Below are 18,295 nucleotides of genomic sequence, written 5' to 3'. Positions count from 1 at the left end.
CAGCAGCAGTAGTCCAGCTTAAGAATATAAGCACTTAGATTATATTAGTGTAAAACAGAATTATAACAGATGGATAACTAAATAATGTCCAAATTAGTTTATTCTCCATGGATGCACTGCACAGTGCCATTCTATTTTCACTCTTATAGGGCTGACCATTGGTTCAGTGGTAAAATCTTAGCCTAATAACCTTGAGGTTATGAGTTCAAGTCACCGAGCAACCACTTTGTATACTATGCCAAATGTTAGGTGTGGACCTAATATTTCTCCTCCCAAACACACATTAATGTGTATTAATTGGGCATTTTTTTATAGTAGTGGGAACTAACACTACAACAAAATGCACCTTTGACGACCACAATTGGCGGCAAAAAAAAATTTAGTCGCCAAAAGTTGTGGAATTGACGACCAAAAATTTTTTTAGTCGGCAAAAGTACAATATGTAGCTACTAATTTTTTTTAGTCGGGGTATATTTATTATTGGTGATTAAAAAAAATTTAGTCGCTAAAAATAAAAGAATTGGTGACAAAAAAATATTTTAGTCGTTATATATTGAGTTTTGGCTACTAAAACAAATTAGTCGCCAAATGTAAAATAAAAAATTATTTTTTATCTTTGGCAACCAAAAGTTTGGTCGCCAAAAACATATTTTTAGCGAAAAAAATATTGAGTGACTACTTTTTAAAGCCAAATAGGGTATTCACATGAAACACTAACAATAGGATAGTAAAATCAGTACATTGTACTTGTCTGTGTTTTGGGATATGCATGCGCAAGAGCGAATGTGTATGTGTGCATGCTCTCGCAAGCGCACACGAGAGAGAGAGAGAGAGAGAGAGAGAGAGAGAGAGAGAGAGATGTGTTTTACATCATGGTGTTAGTTTGGATCCTGAAAAACACCTCAACGCCATCCTACAATCATGTGGGCAAACGAAAACATAAATACCAAAGGGGAGGGAAAAGGAGATGAGAAAATAGAGTAATACAGCACATTTTAGGAGTGAATCTGAAGCCAATCAAAAGAGAGTTTAAAAACATCCAATAGAGTAGTGATTTAAAAGCCTGAATCCAAGCTTTGACAGACTTGTTCAACTGAAATCATGACATCAGTAAACAATTCTTTGCATATAAGGTATATGATTCATTGTTGTGGTCTAGCAGTAAACAACACGCATTTTGAAAAAGATGATAAGAATAATTAAGCATTATAATGCAAACATCTTAAAGTGGTTGAGGAAACTTTGGTATTTTAACTTGATTCCTTGCACAAGAGTCTTCTGGAGTTAAATGTGTTATTAAATAAATGAATTTTTTATCACCAGATAAAAAGCAGTCTGACTATTTTTATGCCGCTTTCTATTTATCCTATGGCCTATGATACTTGACATCCCAACTAAATCAACTCTGAACTCCCCACCTCAATGATACCGTGACTTTGAACCATGGTCAATGCTCGTGAAAGTCACGTATTTAGACAAACATTTTAATTAGCCAAATTTGAATATTTTATAATATTTTTCAAAGTTTGGCCAATTTATGACCCCGTGTGGTAGCTAGGTTAGTCTCTTGCAAAATATGGTTACTGGTTTTATCCAAAATACTTTTGATTATTGATGAAAATTTGCCCCAGCTTGGCCCTGACCCCGTTCCCTTGCCCGTCCCATGTGGATTTTCCTGACCTGATAAGAAAACAAGGTGGGCAAGGTATTTGCTTTTCCCGGGCTGTTTTCCCCACCGCCAGAGGCGGAGCCAATGAAGGCCTAAGGGAGGCACATGACCCACCTCATTTTTTGAAAATTGTACTTGTACCCATGAATACAAAAAGTACCTCTAATATTATCTCTTGTAAAATTATATTAGTGTCTCTTCTAAATTATTTTAAGGTACCTAATATTTTTAATTTTCTAAAAGAACTCCTTATATGATGTTTTTAAAAAAGAGTAATAATATACGAACATAATGCTTGTGCAAAAATTGTATACATAATGAGCTGAGATTTTGTGATTCCTTCATTTTCAATTAAAACATTTATTATTATCCTTGTAATTTCACAAATGTCATTGACACATCATTCCGTTGAATTTTTTTATATGAATTTTAACTAGAGCATTTAGCCTAGTGGTAGGTAGTGTGAGGTCTTGAGCTCAACTTATATGGGGAATAGTTTGATACCAGTTGAAGTTTTATTTTTATTGCTTTAATATTAATTTATTGTATTTTTATTGCAATGACATTTTTTGTTCCCTAGTGAACTCAATATTTTAAAAAAAAAATTAGGTAATGTAAAAATGTACCAAATTAGGTACTAATTAATCAACTTCCATTAATAAAATAACTTTTTCAAAATTTAAAGTGAAGAAAATGACAAAATTACAATTTTTATATTCATAAGGGCAAAAATGACAATTACACAGCAAAAAGCTATTTTACAACTTATTTACCAAACACTACTCTGCTACTTAAATCAATAATCCCACAGCAACGCCAAACAGGTTACCAGCTTATGCTCACAGCTGTAAGCTATAATCTATAATCACTTTTCCACAGTTTTACCAAACGAGGTCAACGACTAGTCATTCAATTGCTGTTTGAAATTCATTCTAGTAAATCGAAAACTACATAAAAGTTGACATTAGTTAGGACAAAACGGGGCTTCAACAGCTGGGGCAATTCGGATGAGCAATGAGCCATGGCTTAAGACATTTTGAGTGGTATTTATGGGACATGGAAGTTCCATGACTTGCTTATGCTCTGCTCCAAAATCTTCCTAGCAAACAACACAAAGCTGCCCTTTTGATTGGCTAGTGTTATTGCTTTGGAAGTGTCATGGTCTCCCTAGTATTCTTGAAACCAAGTGAGCATCACTATCCTCTCTGCCTCTTCCTTCTTTTGATTGAAATCTATTCACCCTGTTATTAACAAAACAAGTCAAAACTTGTATATATAATCCACAACCAAATTGGTAAAGTTTTTCGTTTGGGACGTGGATTGACTTTTTAGCTTTTTAGCTTTTGGCTATTTTAGCCTGGGGTTGAAAAGCCTCCTTTGGGATAGGCTTTTTAACTTTTTTGACTTTTGTGAGAGAAAAAATGAAATGATTATGGTTTGGATGTGATGTTTTGTCTTATTGTGCTAAAAAAACTTGTTTTGTTTTTTTGTGGCTATTTTAGCCAAAAAGCCTGGAGCTTTTTTATGCCAAACGAGCTCTTATTGGCTTTTTAGTATATTTTATTTTTTTTTTGTACCTATTTTAGCCAAAAACTGCTAGGCTTTTTCTTCCCAAACGAGCTCGTAGTGTATCGGAGAGAATCTTATATGTAAAAGGTGTTGTTTGGTAAACGTTTTCAGTTTTCTGTTTATATTTACAAAAATTTTAAAAACTCAAATAAAAACTTGTTTGGTAAATTTTTGATTTATAAATCAGTGGTCTCAGTTTATAAATTTGGCCAAAAAATATAAACTCAAAAAATGTGTTTCCGTTTTGAGTTTTCAGTTTTTTTTTTTTTATCACCCAACACTAGCCACCACCCGCCACCATTTTCCACCACCGTCTTCCACCACCACCACCCACCACCCACCACCCACCACCACCTACCACCACCACTCACCACCCACCTGCCACCACCACCCGCCACCACCACCCACCCGCCACCCGTCAGCCACCACCACCCACCTGCCATCAACGCCACCACCCACCACCCGCCACTACTATCCATCACCCGCCACCTACCCGCAACCACCACTCACCACCCACCTGCCACCACCATCCACCACCCGCCACCACCAGCCACCAGCCACCACCACCCACCTACCATCACTACCCACCACCCACCACCACCACCCACTCGCTATCACCCACCACCCGCCACCATCACCCACCCACAAATCACCACTACCACCCGCCACCACCCACCACCACCCGCTATCCGCCACCCACCTGCCACCACCACCCACCACCCGCCACCCGCCACCGTCACCCACCCTCCCATTACCACCACCACCCGCCACCACCTGCCATCCGCCACCCACCTGCCACCACCTGCCATCCGCCACCCACCTGCCACCACCACTACCCGCCACTACCACCCAGTCACCACTACCCACTTGCCACCACCCACCACCATCACGCACTCACCCACCATCACCACCCGCCACCACCACCCGCCACGACCCACCACCACCCGCCATCCGCCACCTACCTGCTACCACCACCCACACTCACTCGCTACCACCCACCACCCGCCACCGTCACCCACCCACCCACCTACCACCACCACCACCACCACCCACCCGCCATCACCCACCACCACCCGCTACTCACCACCCACCGTTACCACTTTCCACCACCGTCTTCCGCCGCCACTTGCCATTTCTCACTCTTTTTTATATTTTTAAATTTTTTTAAACATTTTGTCAATTACCATACGCGTCTATAGTTTATATTTTTCTAAAAATAAACAAAAATCAATTTATAAAATTTTTATAAACATAAACTGAAAACGTAAACGTTACCAAACAGAAAAGTTTTCTTAGAATTTTCCCCTCGTTCAGCTCCTGTTAACTTTAATGGTTCAAGGTGGTAATTCTTCCCCAGGTTGAGATCATTCTGCCTATGAACACTACAAAAAAAAAGCAATTTTGGCGACTAACCATTTTTAGTCACCGAAAGTCGAAATTTTACTTTTCCCGACAAAATTTTTTAGTTGCCACATTTGTCGCGTATATGTGGTCGGCGGAGGTATTGGCAACTAAAAATTTTTTAGTCACCAAAATACAAGTCTTTAGCGATTAAATTTTTAGTCGCCAATAGTGTTTTACACTTTTGAAAATCATACATTTACCGACTAATAATTTAGTCGCCAATACTCACTCAATCGCCGACTAAACCGTTTAATCGCCAAAATAAAGACTTTTGGCGACTAATAATTTTAGTTGCCAAAAGTGTTTCCGTCGAAAAAAAAAAAACCCCCCACTTTTTTTGCTTTTTCTGAGTTTCGAACCCCAACTGTCCCACATTCCGAACCTTTTTGCAACACACTCCCTCCACTATGCCACTACAACATCACATGAATATATATGCAATATATATTATTTATAGAGTATATTAACCGGTATTAATACAAAATAATATATATAAATATAATTTTTTTAATTTAATATAATTTATGTAAAAAATAAATTATTTACTTAAAAAAAATTTAGGCCACTTTTGGCGACTAAATTAAATTTTTAGTCGCCAATTCTATCATTTTCGGCTACTAATTATTATTTAGTCGCTAAAAAATTTAGTTCCGCCTAGAAATAAGCAGTTTTGGCGACTAAACCTGTTTTTAGTCGCCAAAAACGTCCCCTTTTGGCTACTAAACTGAATTTTAGTCGGCAATGGACTGTTTTTAGCTACTAATTTTTTTTTCTAGCCAAAAAGCTTCACTTTCAGCGACTAAACTGTTTTTACTCGCCAAAACCATCACTTTTGGCTACTAAATCATTTTTAGTCGCCAAAAACCGTGACTTTTGGCTACTAGACAACCTTTAGTCGCTAAAACCCTACATTCGGCGACTAAACTGCCTTTTAGTCGCTAATACCCTTATATTTGGCGACTAAACTCTTTTAGTCGGCAAAAGTGATCAATTTTGGCGACTAATTCCATTTTAGTCGCCAATTGTACTACTTTCAGCGACGAAAAAAGCAATTTTAATCGCCAAAAGTGCTTTTTGTTGTAGTGGAACTTCTTGCCTTGCATCATTCATTCAATTAGATTAAGGAAATTAATATACACTTCTTCTTTTTTTAAAGTGTACTATATATACCTTTAATTATGTAATTTTCTTCTTTAATTATGATTAATTTTTTTCTTTAATTATGATATTATTTTAGTTATGATTTATGAGTTTTTTTAGTTCTATCTCATGTTGTATTTAGTTATAATAATTTGTTATTTTTGACTTAATAAATTAAAATTATGTATATTTTTTTAATTATAAAATATATATGGTAAACACATGCTTAAGAATGTGCACCAAAATATTTCCATCATGCCATCATTCATCCAATAACCTTTGAAACCATATCATCCAACAAATAGAATCCAATTACTTAACCTTTGAAACCATATCATCCAACAAATAGAATCCAATTACTTAACCTTTGAAACCATATCATCCAATAAATAGAATCCAATTGCTTTTGTTTCGCCCGTGAATCACTTCATTTCAATTGGCCATGACACGCTGGTTGCTGCTGAGAATAGAGTTTGGGTTCAATTTGACTTATTTTTCTTCATTTTTTTTTTCCTTTAATTATCAATTAGCCTCAATCTTCATCTTAATTGCAAATTATTCTGTAAAAAGTAAAATGAAATGATTTAACTCACAATTAAAAATAAAATGAGAGAATTTAGACATATTTTCAAGGGTGAATTACACTAATAGTCTCTATAGCTTGAGGTTTGTGTCACTTTAATTTCTAACTTTTTAATTGTGACACATTTGATCTTGAACTTTGAATCTTGTTTCAAATTAGGACAACTGAAAATACCATTGCGTAATTTCAATGGCAAAATCATCAATTTGATAAAATATAAACTAATTTGATAAAAATAAATATCAAAAAAATATTTTTGAGTTTTTAAAAATTAATTCTACCCAGTAAAGATAAAATTATGTAAAATTAATAAATCTTTTAGACATTTTTTTTTTACCAAATTAATTTTTATTATTTGTTTGGATGATTATCACGTAATGGGTAGTTGTTTTTATTTTCATTAAATTAGTTTCTATTTTTTCAAAAGCCAAATATGATTAAAACTTTGATATCATTATTAAAACAATCCATCAAATCAAAAAATCCAAAACTAAAAATATTTTATATATTAAATATAACAATTACATATTAAAATCCTAATAACCACCCATTACATGATCATCATCCAAACACATAATAAAAATTAATTTGGTAAAACTAAATAAATAAATGTCTAAAAGATTTATCAATTTTATAAAATTTTATCTTTTGTGCGCAAAAATAATTTTTCAAAATTTAAAAATATTTTTTTGACATTTAGTTTTATCAAATTAGTTTATATTTTATCAAATTGATGATTTTGCTCTTGAAATTAAGTTGGAATCTTTAATTGTCTTTATTTTGAACAAGATTAAAAATTCAAGATCAAATGTGTCACAATTGAAAAGTTAGGGATCAAAAATGACACGAGCCCCAAACTATAGAGATTGTTAGTATAATTCGCTCTATTTTTAATTATGTATGAAATAAAAATTCCATTGTGGTCTATAATTTCGTATCATGGCCTATTTTGACAATTTAAAAAAAAAATAACTTATTAATTTATTAATTTATTTGGATCACATCATTTCTCTATTCACTACAAAAAAAAGCACTTTTGGCGACTAAATTTTTAGTCGCCAAAAGTCCGTTTTTAGTCGCTGAAAGTCGAAATTTTACTTTCCCTGACAAAATTTTTTAGCCGCCACATTTGTCGCGTATATGTGGTCGGCGGAGGTATTGGCGACTAAAACGTTTTTAGTCGCCAAAATACAAGTCTTTAGCGACCAAATTTTTAGTCGTCAATAGTGTTTTACACTTTTGAAAATCATACATTTACCGACTAATAATTTAGTCGCCAAATTTCTGCAAATGTTTTGCTATATTTAGATGTTTTCTTGAAATGATTTGAGATCTAAATTTCTCGAGCCTTTCGTATGGTTAAAGGCATTTTCCTCAAAATGTGCTTTTTTCGTATTCTAATTTTTAAATTGTTTCATTTGGTTGGTTTGTCATTGTTTTTATGGGGTTTCTATTTTTTGCGTTCTAATTTTTCTAATTGTAGTATTAAGTTGGTTTTTAATGTTCATTTTAGGCTTCTTTTGACAAGTAGATGAAAAGTCACTTTTTAACTTTTAATTTATTTTGAGTCACATCACTTCTATATTTGTTTACATATTTTTTTCAAAAAAGTTAAAAAGTCAATTTTTAATTTATTTCCTAAAACAAGCCTTAGTGTGTTTCTGTAATTTTTTTTGGAAGAATTTTTTTTAAAGTCCATGATATTAAGATTTTATAAGATAAAAGGCATACAATATTTTTATAGTAGTTAAGATCCCTCAACATTTTCACAGAAAAAATTTGACAGTGAAATTTTTCATCGAGGAGCTTTAACCAATAAAAAAAATATTTTAGACATCTCTTACCACCCAAAGTTGAAGTGTGTTTCATTAAATTTTTTTTTTTTTTTCCAAATTGAGAATTTTTTTTTTTTTGATACAAAAATCCACTTTCGTTATTATTATATCATTATGGTGTTATTATGTTTCCTCCTCTGTAATAGGGAAAGCAGGTGGTTTTTATCATTTTTTCTATTGTTTTAGGGTTTTTATTTATTTATTTATTTTGTATTCTAATATTTAAAATATTTAATTTAGCTGGCATTTTGTTATTTTTATGAGTTGTTTCCAAATGTTAATTCAATTGTTTTCAGTTTTAATTCAGCTTTTTTTCATAATGTTTTAGTTGTTTTATGGTTTTTTTTATTCTAATTTTTTAATTATTAAAATTTTGATTTTTTTAATTAAAGACAAAAATAAATAGAAATAACCAAACTATAGGGAGGGAAAAAAAAAACTCTTCAAAACAATCTTTAGCTTCCAATTGTGCGAATAATCTGAGAAATTAGGATTTTTCACTTCTTTGGATTTTTTTTTATTTGTGTAACTTTTATTATAAAAGTTATAACTTCCTTTATGATACATATTTTTAAAATTAATACATTATATATTGATCCCTCGAGCGATAGGTCAAATTCATGTCACGTGTATAGGTTTTCAATTGTAAATTGACAATTGAATAGTTAAAAAAGGAGAAAGGATGCCTTGGGGTAAAGTTAACCATAAAAAATCATTAAATCAAATCAAATCAAACCTTATTAAATGGGTCGGCTACATAAATTTTTATTTTTCATTCAACTCCAGCAATAGCTATTTAGTTAGTCAAATTAAATAAATTCATATATCTATTCACTACACTATCTATTTTTTCTCAACTTATCTTTTTCGTGTTACGTCCACACATTTATAAATATATTCATTCCTAACTTTATATTTTCTAATTTTACTATACATCCACCTTAGAACATCCACAATGGAGCTGTTAAGAGACGTGTTAGTGTCAACCGCTAATATTTTAACTAGTGAAAGGCTCAAATGATGCTTTAATGGAGCTGTTAAAGGATGTGTTAGTGTCAGCTATTAGTGTCAGCTATTAATTTCTTTGTTAACTACAACGACCCTTCTAGCCAGAGAGGGAGGAGAGAGGATAGAGAAAGAGAGAGAAAGAGAAGGACACTGAGCGGAGTCGTCCGGCCGGATGTCTGACCAGTCGTCTTGCCGGACGGCTGGCCTGGACCTGTTTTGCCGGACTGAATTTGGTTTCGGATGATGCATTGAAACTTCATCCCAAGGTCAATGATTGGAAGATTCAAGAAGCATCGATTGGGTTTGGTAAAGAGTTATGGTGGAGATTTTTTTTTTTTTTTTTTGATCAGCGAAGAAAAAGGAACTATTATTGATGAAAACGGAATAAAGAAATACATCAATAAAGAAGATGAGGAAGGGAGGTGCAAAGAGCATCATAGCGGAACAAAACAATCCCAACTAGGTTGGCACTGTTGAGAACGCCCAATCATATGCTAGCACACCGCCAAAAGATGGTGAGTTGGTGAGAAACCAACCACAAACAACAACAACAAACCCACACCAAAAATACAACCAAACCTAAGACATGCCAAATCCAACAGATAGGAATACTAGAACCAGCCAAAAAGCAAAATAGAACCAACAATAAAGCCCTCTGCTGGAGCATCCAGACAGAAGACCACACACACTGACAAGGAGCAAACCATCATACCAGCAGAGGATGAAAAAACTACCAACCAGCCACCATTCATCCAAGCACAGCCCACAAAACTCCTTTGCTAACAGAGAGCATATGACACTCAAAAGGCCTCTGCACTGCCTTCACAGACCAGAACGTAGCTGATACATACCACTCTGCAACCAATCTGCATACATACCAATTTGCTAACCCATCTGCTACCAATCGCACTGCTACCAATCAGCAGAGAATGATTTCTTCTTTCTTGTTTCCATCAGCAAACCATATCAACTAACTAGCATAGGATGGACATAACCTCACAGCAATGCAAGACTATTAAACAGAGGCACACAGCCAGCCCCCTGGTGGCTAGAAACTCCACCCTACTGCTGCTAAGCAGTAGGACACAGCAGCAGACCAAGGCAGATTCTAGAACATTTCAGTAAGTAGCACCTGCAATGTTAGACTGAAGGACACTTCTGTTCAACCCAGATTTATTTAGAGCTAACTCTGCAGCCTATAACCAGAGCAACTCTGAACTGCCTAGCCAACTCTGAACTGCCATGACCACCTGGCCAACTCTGAACTGCCATGACCACCAATCATACCAACAGCCAACCAACCAAATAAACACTTTTTCAGTCAACCTCCATTTCTAATGCAGAACTTCACCTGTGGCAGGTTAAAGACCAAGTCATTAATAGAAAGCTCCACCTGGGTTGGTGAGGCTTTGAGCCACATAGCTACACGAAGCTTCACTATTTCACACAGGTCTTCCAAGTTTGGTTGAGAGCCATTAAAGATGCAATCATTTCGATGCTTCCATGTAGACCACAGGACAGCCAGAGGAAGAACCTTCCAAATTTTCTTTTCCAACTTCTTCAATCTACGACCATCCCACCAATTCAACAGTCCATTCACTGAACCTGGTAGCACCCATTGCATACCCCACCATCGGACAATGTTGGACCAAAGCAACCAAACAAAAGGACAGTACAATAGAATATGTTCCACAGTTTCAATCTCATTGTGACAAAAGACACAATCCAGATTAACATTCCCTGTTAGAATACCAATTCTATGAAGGAAACTCGAAGTTTTAATCTTACCCAGCCAAGCCATCCACCCAAAACATTGAACTTTTGGAGGAGCGAAATTATTCCAAATTGAAGCAGTCACTGGTAGTATAGGTCCCAGATGTGATTCACTCCAAAGATATACTGAGGAGACAGAGAAAGTATTAGATGGGTCTGCACCCCATATGAGCTCATCAGATCTGGAACTGCACAGAATTGGTGCAGAATTCAGCAAATGAAAAAGTCTGTTAGCTTCTTCCTCCTCCCATACCAACAGAGGTCTTCTGAAGTCCATGTTCCAGCCACCATTCTCTTCCCTTTTTTCGAAAAACACCCTTACCACACCATTTTTATCATTCGTTAAGGAAAAGAGCCTTGGGAATTCCTCCATTAGGCATACATTACGCACCCACTTGTCTCTCCAAAATCAAGCTCTTCTCCCATCCCCCAGAACAATCTGAGCATTAGAAATATAAAAGTGGTGCAGCACTGGATTGGACATTATAGCTTGAATAATATCCGACCAGATCTTGGATTCTCTGCCTATTAACTGTGGTGTCCATCTTCCATCCAATGACACATACTTGGAGCAGATCACTTCCTTCCAAAGGGATTTATTCTCTACACCAAATCTCCACCACCATTTCAGCAAGAGACATTGATTGAAACTTTTTATCCTCCTCAACCCTAACCCACCTAATTTCTTATTTTTAGAAACCACCTCCCACCGGACCATATGTATTTTCCTTCTAAGATCGGATCCACCCCAAAGAAATGCAGATTGTATTCTTTCAATTTCCTTTGCCACTCCAGCAGGGATTCTAAACAGTGAAAGATAATAGATGGGCAGATTAGACATAACCGATTTAATAAAAGTTAAGCGCCCAGCAAAAGATAACAACCTTCTCTTCCATGTGGACAATTTTTGTTTGAACTTATCAAGAACAGGTTTCCAGGTACTCCTCCTGCTGGGATTAGCCCCCAAAGGAAGCCCTAAGTATTTTAGAGGCAATTTATGGTGGCAACAATTTAAGAAAGAAGCAAACTCCTGCAGCGAACCGTCATCTACCCCAATCCCACAGATAACACTCTTGTGATAATTAATTCTCAGACCTGATACAATCTCAAAGCATCTTAGAATTCTTTTAATGTTGCCCACCTCCTCTTTATCCGCATTACAGAACAAAATCGTATCATCCGCAAATTGCAAGTGCGTGATTCTTAACCCACTAGAGCCCACCACCGCCCCTTGAATTAGGCCTAGCTGTCTTGCTCTGCTCAACAAAATATTAAGACCTTCTACTACAATGTTGAATAGGAATGGTGACAATGGGTCTCCTTGCCTCAGGCCTCTTTGTGGACAAAACTCAGATGTTGGTGACCCGTTCACCAAAACGGATATCTTAGCTGAGGTAACACAAGTTTTCATCCATTGTACCCAACGCGTTCCAAAACCAAACTTTGCTAACATGTTGAATAAAAACTCCCAATTAATAGAATCATAATCCTTTTCAAAATCTAATTTAAGCACCAAGCATTTTCTATTAGATCTTTTCCAACCATCCACTATTTCATTGGCTATCAAAATGCCATCTAATATATTTCTTCCCCCCAAAAAAGCTGACTGAGCTTCGCCAATAATCTTGGGCAGTACCTGCTTCATCCTGTTCGCTAGCACTTTAGCAACAATTTTATACAAGGAGCCAATCAAGCTAATAGGCCTATAATCATTCAAACAAGAAGAGCTTAAAACTTTGGGGATCAGAGCTATAAACGAGCTATTTAGCCCACAAACGAGCTTTGCATTCTAATGAAAATCGCTCATAAATTTTAGCACATCAACCCTCACAATTTTCCAACACATTTTGAAAAATGACAAATTAAACCCATCAGGGCCAGGTGCCTTATTACCATCACAACACTTGATAACATTTTTAATCTCCTGCTCTGTAAACTCTGCCTCCAATTGTGCCACAACTTGAGCACCCCCTATGTTCTTGAAATGGCCAGCCAATTTGGGACGGACCTTCCAATTTTCTGAAAAAAGCTTCATAAAATGAATCTTAACGGCCTCCCTAATTGCCAAAGGCTCCTCTAGCATTGAACCATTTACAGCAATTGAACACAAAGAGTTTCTACTATTTCTGCTACATGCCATAATATGGAAGAACCTTGTATTTTTATCCCCTTTAGATGCCCAATTCATTCGAGATTTTGTAGCCAAATCCACTCCAACATTTTACGTAACCTCCACACTTCACCCCTCACTTCCTTTCTTCTATACAGTTCTGTATCAAGTAGTGGTCTATCCTCAGCTAACAAATCAAGAGCATGAGCCTCATCTTCTACACTTTTTAATTTTGATTCAATCTTACCAAACACCGCAACATTCCACTGTTTGAGGACCTGTTTCAGTGCTTTAAACTTCATAAGACATTTAAACCCTGCCCATCCATCCACAGCAAATTCCGACCAACTTTGTTGAACACAAGATAAAAATTTGGGATGTAGAAGCCAGGCATTGAGGAACCTAAAAGGCTTCGGGCCCCAATCCCTATCATCCTCCATCAAAATAATAGGGCAATGATCGGACAGAAATCTAGGAAGCCCCCATAGTTTGAAGGAAAAATTCTGCACCCACTCATAATTGAGAAGAAATCGATCAATTCTGCTCCATTTCTCTCTAACTTGAGAGTTGCACCAAGTAAACTTCCTCCCTAACATAGGAATGTCTATCAACTCGAGTTGTGCAATCATATTATTAAAGTCCCTCATCCCACGATCCCTTCTCGAACACCCAATTCTTTCGGAGATGTTCTTAATTTCATTGAAGTCACCCCCCATACACCATGGCCCCAAGAAATTGGATTTCAACCTCACTAACACATCCCAAGTCTCTTTTCTTTTAGCCACCTCGTTAGAACCATAAACGTTAATAATTACACAATCAAAACTGGAAAATAATGTATCTAATAAAAGGATGAAATTCTAGGTACTGCAGCAATCCTTCAGGAAAAACACCTCAGGGTTCCAAATACATAGTAGCCCTCCAGCTTGACCAATCGCGTCTACTGCCATGAAATCAAATTGATCCCCAGGCCACATAGACCTAACCAAGGTAGAGTCAACTACTGCCTTCTTGGTTTCTTGTAATAGCACAATATCCACTTTTCTCTCTGCAAGACTCTTCTTTATTTGTCTCCTCTTTTCAAGCCTTCCAATTCCCCTCACATTCCATGATAGTATCTTCATAAGCATATGAAAACCCTCTACCCAGCCGATCGTTTTAATCTAACTCGCATCCCCTTCACCCGGCCTTGCTCTTTGTTGGTCTTGAGCTTCAAGATCATGCAATTTACTAAGCACCTCCTCTTCTTTTCCTTCACACTCAAGGCCGAGGGCTTTGCCTATTTGAATTGAAGCTTCCGCCTCAGTCAATAATCTTCTTCCACTACTATTTCCGCTTGCCATTGATAGTGAGATGGCCGCTACCGCCGACCTGAACACTGCTCCTTTCCTCAAATTCAATGAAGATGCCTCCAACCCCATGGAAATATCAAATTTCCTTTTCATTTGCTGCTTCTGAAACTGTTTTGTTGAAGCTGGAAGTGCTTTTCCTTTCATTTTTTCCTTCTTTGCTGGACAGACGGGTGTTGTTGCATTATGGGCTAAAGAACGCTTAGAGCCAACAGTATTATGGTTAACACACTGCTCAAGCCCTTCAGGAGAAGTAATTGGGTCTTGGAAGTTAGACTTGCCAAGGTGAACTAGCCCCTCAGTTCTTTGGGCCGGCCCAACCAACCCACCTGCCATTTGGGCCCCATCAAGAGCCACTTCAAGGTGAATACCCAGCCTATTATTTCCAGACCCACTTAAACTTCTAATGAACCCAGGAGTATATACATCACCATCTACCCTACGCCTGACACTATCATCGCACTGCTTGCAGCTCATCCCTACCTCTGCCAATTGATTTACGCGTGCGCCACCTTCCGTTGACATTTCCTTCATCATATCAGTTTCAGCTACCCCTGAGACATCTCTCAGTCTATCCACCCCGTCTGGTTCAGCTGCAAGAATAGGTGATACAATAGTTCTCACTCCAGCCACATCACCCCGTAAATCTGACTTCTTGCCCAGCTGGACCTCCACATCACCCCGTAGTTCTGACTGCTTGTCCATCTGGACCTCCATATCATCATCTTCTTCCTCATACCTGCTGCTTTTGTCCGTGATCCGGGCCTCTGCACTTGCCTCTGAAAATGACCCCACTCCATTCTTCCATTTATTGGATTGGCATACACATTGATCCTGCAAAGTTTTAGAAGCTATAATTTGTTCCTCACACACCTGCACAGGATATAGTGTACCTTTGCACTCCAGATTAATGGTGTGATTAATAGAATCCATACTAGTCGTGGCTATCCTCACTTCACCACAGTGGAGGGAGTTGAGCCGAATAGTATCATCATCTATAGCATCCACTGTACCCCAGATCTTGCCAATGCTGCTAAATGTAGAGAAACTCCACAGATTTAGTGGAACTTCATAACAACTTAGCCAAACATGTCATTCTTGTTCGAGCACCAGCCCCTGCCGCCATACCTGAGCTGATTCATACCATGCGTTAAGCCACTCTTGCATTTCCTGAAATTTGACGTTCATATCTTCAACTGAGGTGAAGGTTAGAACCATATCTCTTCCTCCACCCAGTCTCACCTTAACATCCCCAAAGCCTTGCCTTACTATTTCCTCCTTAAACTCAACCACTGATAAGGATGGTTTTAATCTTACTACTACGCTTTCGTACAACCAACCATTACCTTCCTCAACAACATGAATAGTTCGGATAGCAGCAGTTTGGATACCTCTTCCTCTCACAACCTCAGCAAAGGACCTGGTCCTTTGATGTCCAGCAGTAACCATGAGACTATCATTTGTAGCCATTCTTGTCTGTGGTACTTGTCTCGACCTGGGCTTCGGACCAAACACCTTTTCATACTCCGCCATTTTGACCTTCAATGCTCTGTCATCACACCAAAGCCCATGTGCTTTTTGTACTGCCATGTCCGCTGTTACAGAGCAATTGTAACGTACAAAGCCAAAACGAGATCATGTCATCTTTCTTCGCTTGTTTGGAATAAAAGCATCCATGACGACCCCATAGTTGGAGAAGATATTGTATAACCCTCTAGTCCCCATAGCTTCTGGAATATTATCCACAAAAACAGAGTATATGGCTATGTCTGCCCTGCTGCTCCACACTCCCCTGCCACCATGACGACAGACCACTGGTTGCCATCCACCTCCATCATTCCCATAACCATGCTGTTTGCCTTCTCGGGACATTGTGCCTTCAGAGACTTGTGTAATCCGGCAGGTTGACTGATGTTTCAAGTGATGACTCTCGTGATGACAAGCGATGAGTTATGATGGAGATAATGACAGTGGGTTTGAACGTTGACGAAGGAGGAGCGAAAGCCGGAGAGTTTTTGGAGGAGATTGAAATTCAAGGACAGGAAGAGGAATTGGTGATTTCATGGAATTTTTTTTTTGTTTTTTTTTTTTTTGAACTCAATTTCATGGGAATTTGAAGTGGAAACAGTTCAACTAGTAAGCGAGAACAATGACAATGGAGGAAGAGAGAGAAATTTGGAGGGTAGCATAAGAGAGAGAGAGAGAGAGGAGTAGGCGTTTGGGAGTGTTCTTCAGTAGGAGTTAGGTGTGTTTGACATTTGCAGAATTGGGTAGCATATGAGAGAGAGAGAGAGAGAGAGAGAGAGGTGTTTGGTTATTTTATTTTATTTATATATATATATATATATATATATATTCTTAACACACATCTTAACATATCCATTGCATCATAACTCACTCACTAAAATTAACAAACTCTTAACCTATCTTAACACATTTTTTTGCCCTACTTTTATCACTTTTTGTCATATAACACACTTTAACAAACAATTTTAACACATCTATTGTAGATGCTCTTAGTATGCCCATTTCAACCACATCTTAGAAAACTATTAATAGTCATAAAATATTATATGATATTATTAATATATAAAAATCATGAAATAAATTAAGTTATTTTGTGCTTCTCAAATTATTATTGTCAATTAAATTTTTTTTTAGGTCATCGATTAAGAACACATTGCAATGATATTACAGAGATAATATTCGTGACTACTAAATAAGAGGATAATAGTATTATTTTACATACAGACAGTGATATTAAAAAAAAAGTAATAAAAATAATAAAAAACGGATGATATATAATATTTTATTTTAGTGTAAATTATACTTTGCCCTTTTTATAGTTGTTCACTTTCTCACTTTGGCCATTAAAGTTTATTTTTTCTCACTTTGACCCTTCATATTTCAAATTTTTTTCAATTTACTTCTAAAACTAATTTCTTTCCAAAATTATCCAGAAAATACCATAATAACTATCACATAATATAAAAATATATATTTTTGTATTATATTTTATATTAGAGTTTAAGTTTATATTAAAATGTGAGTTATATATAATAAAATATTTTTATACCACATGATTGTTAATGTGTCAGTTTTTGTTTAATTTTTAACAGAAATTAGTTTAGAAGTAAACTGGAGAAACTTGAAACATAAACGACCAAATTGAAAAAAATAAACTTTACAAGCCAAAATGGGAAAATAACCAAACATAAAAGGCGCAAAGTGTAATTTACCCTTTATTTTATTGCATAATTCCCGTTAAAGGTAATTTTCTAGTGTGCAATGTACATTGTATACAACTCTACACAAAATTATGTAAGTTTTCACGGATTTACATAAGTAATCTTACACAAATATGTAAGTTGAACACAAATTCGTGTAAGTTTGTAAAACTTATATGATTACAAGAATTTGTATTTAACTTGCACATTTTTGTAAAATCACATATAATTTTATTTAGAGTTACATATTGTTAGATTTTTATTTTTGGCAATCCCGTTTGACAAAACTCCTTTCAGTTGTACTTGTTTTCGCACTTTTATTTCAGTAAGGTTATGAGTTTATTAGATGCGAATCCAACCCAAATCATGCCTTGTAGAGAAGTTTGTGGTGTTTAATCCTTTCAAGATTGCCACTTCGCTGAAGTTGCATGTCCGCTCGAGTGGACATTCCCCCGCTCGAGCGGAGAGTGTTTGGTTCCAGAAATTTGGTGAGACTGCAAATATACTGTGATCCATGTTTTCACGCTCGAGCGTCCATTTCCCCGCTCAAGTGTACATCTTGGTTTGGAACACGTCATATGGAGTCCCCGCTTAAGCGTCAATTCCCACGCTCGAGCGGACCTCGCGA

At 36.6% G+C, this 18,295-nt stretch overlaps 2 protein-coding genes across 2 annotated transcripts; both read right to left on the bottom strand.

The window, feature by feature from the left end:
• Positions 1–10,529: 10,529 nt before the first annotated feature.
• LOC114295950 (uncharacterized) lies at positions 10,530–11,258 on the bottom strand. The gene has a single exon (XM_082876626.1). The coding sequence runs from the start codon at positions 11,256–11,258 to the stop codon at positions 10,530–10,532; it is 729 nt and encodes a 242-aa protein (XP_082732752.1).
• A 1,907-nt stretch (positions 11,259–13,165) lies between these two features.
• Positions 13,166–14,215, bottom strand: LOC145793754 (uncharacterized). Its single transcript, XM_082876625.1, has 2 exons — positions 13,985–14,215; positions 13,166–13,876 (listed from the first exon to the last, which is right to left on the bottom strand). The coding sequence occupies exons 1-2, from the start codon at positions 14,213–14,215 to the stop codon at positions 13,166–13,168; spliced, it is 942 nt and encodes a 313-aa protein (XP_082732751.1).
• Positions 14,216–18,295: the final 4,080 nt, after the last annotated feature.

The sequence above is a fragment of the Camellia sinensis genome, chromosome 6, assembly GCF_055761805.1.
Source record: "Camellia sinensis isolate YWXY chromosome 6, ASM5576180v1, whole genome shotgun sequence".
NCBI lineage: Eukaryota > Viridiplantae > Streptophyta > Magnoliopsida > Ericales > Theaceae > Camellia > Camellia sinensis.
This window is presented reverse-complemented; position numbering and strand designations above follow the sequence as displayed.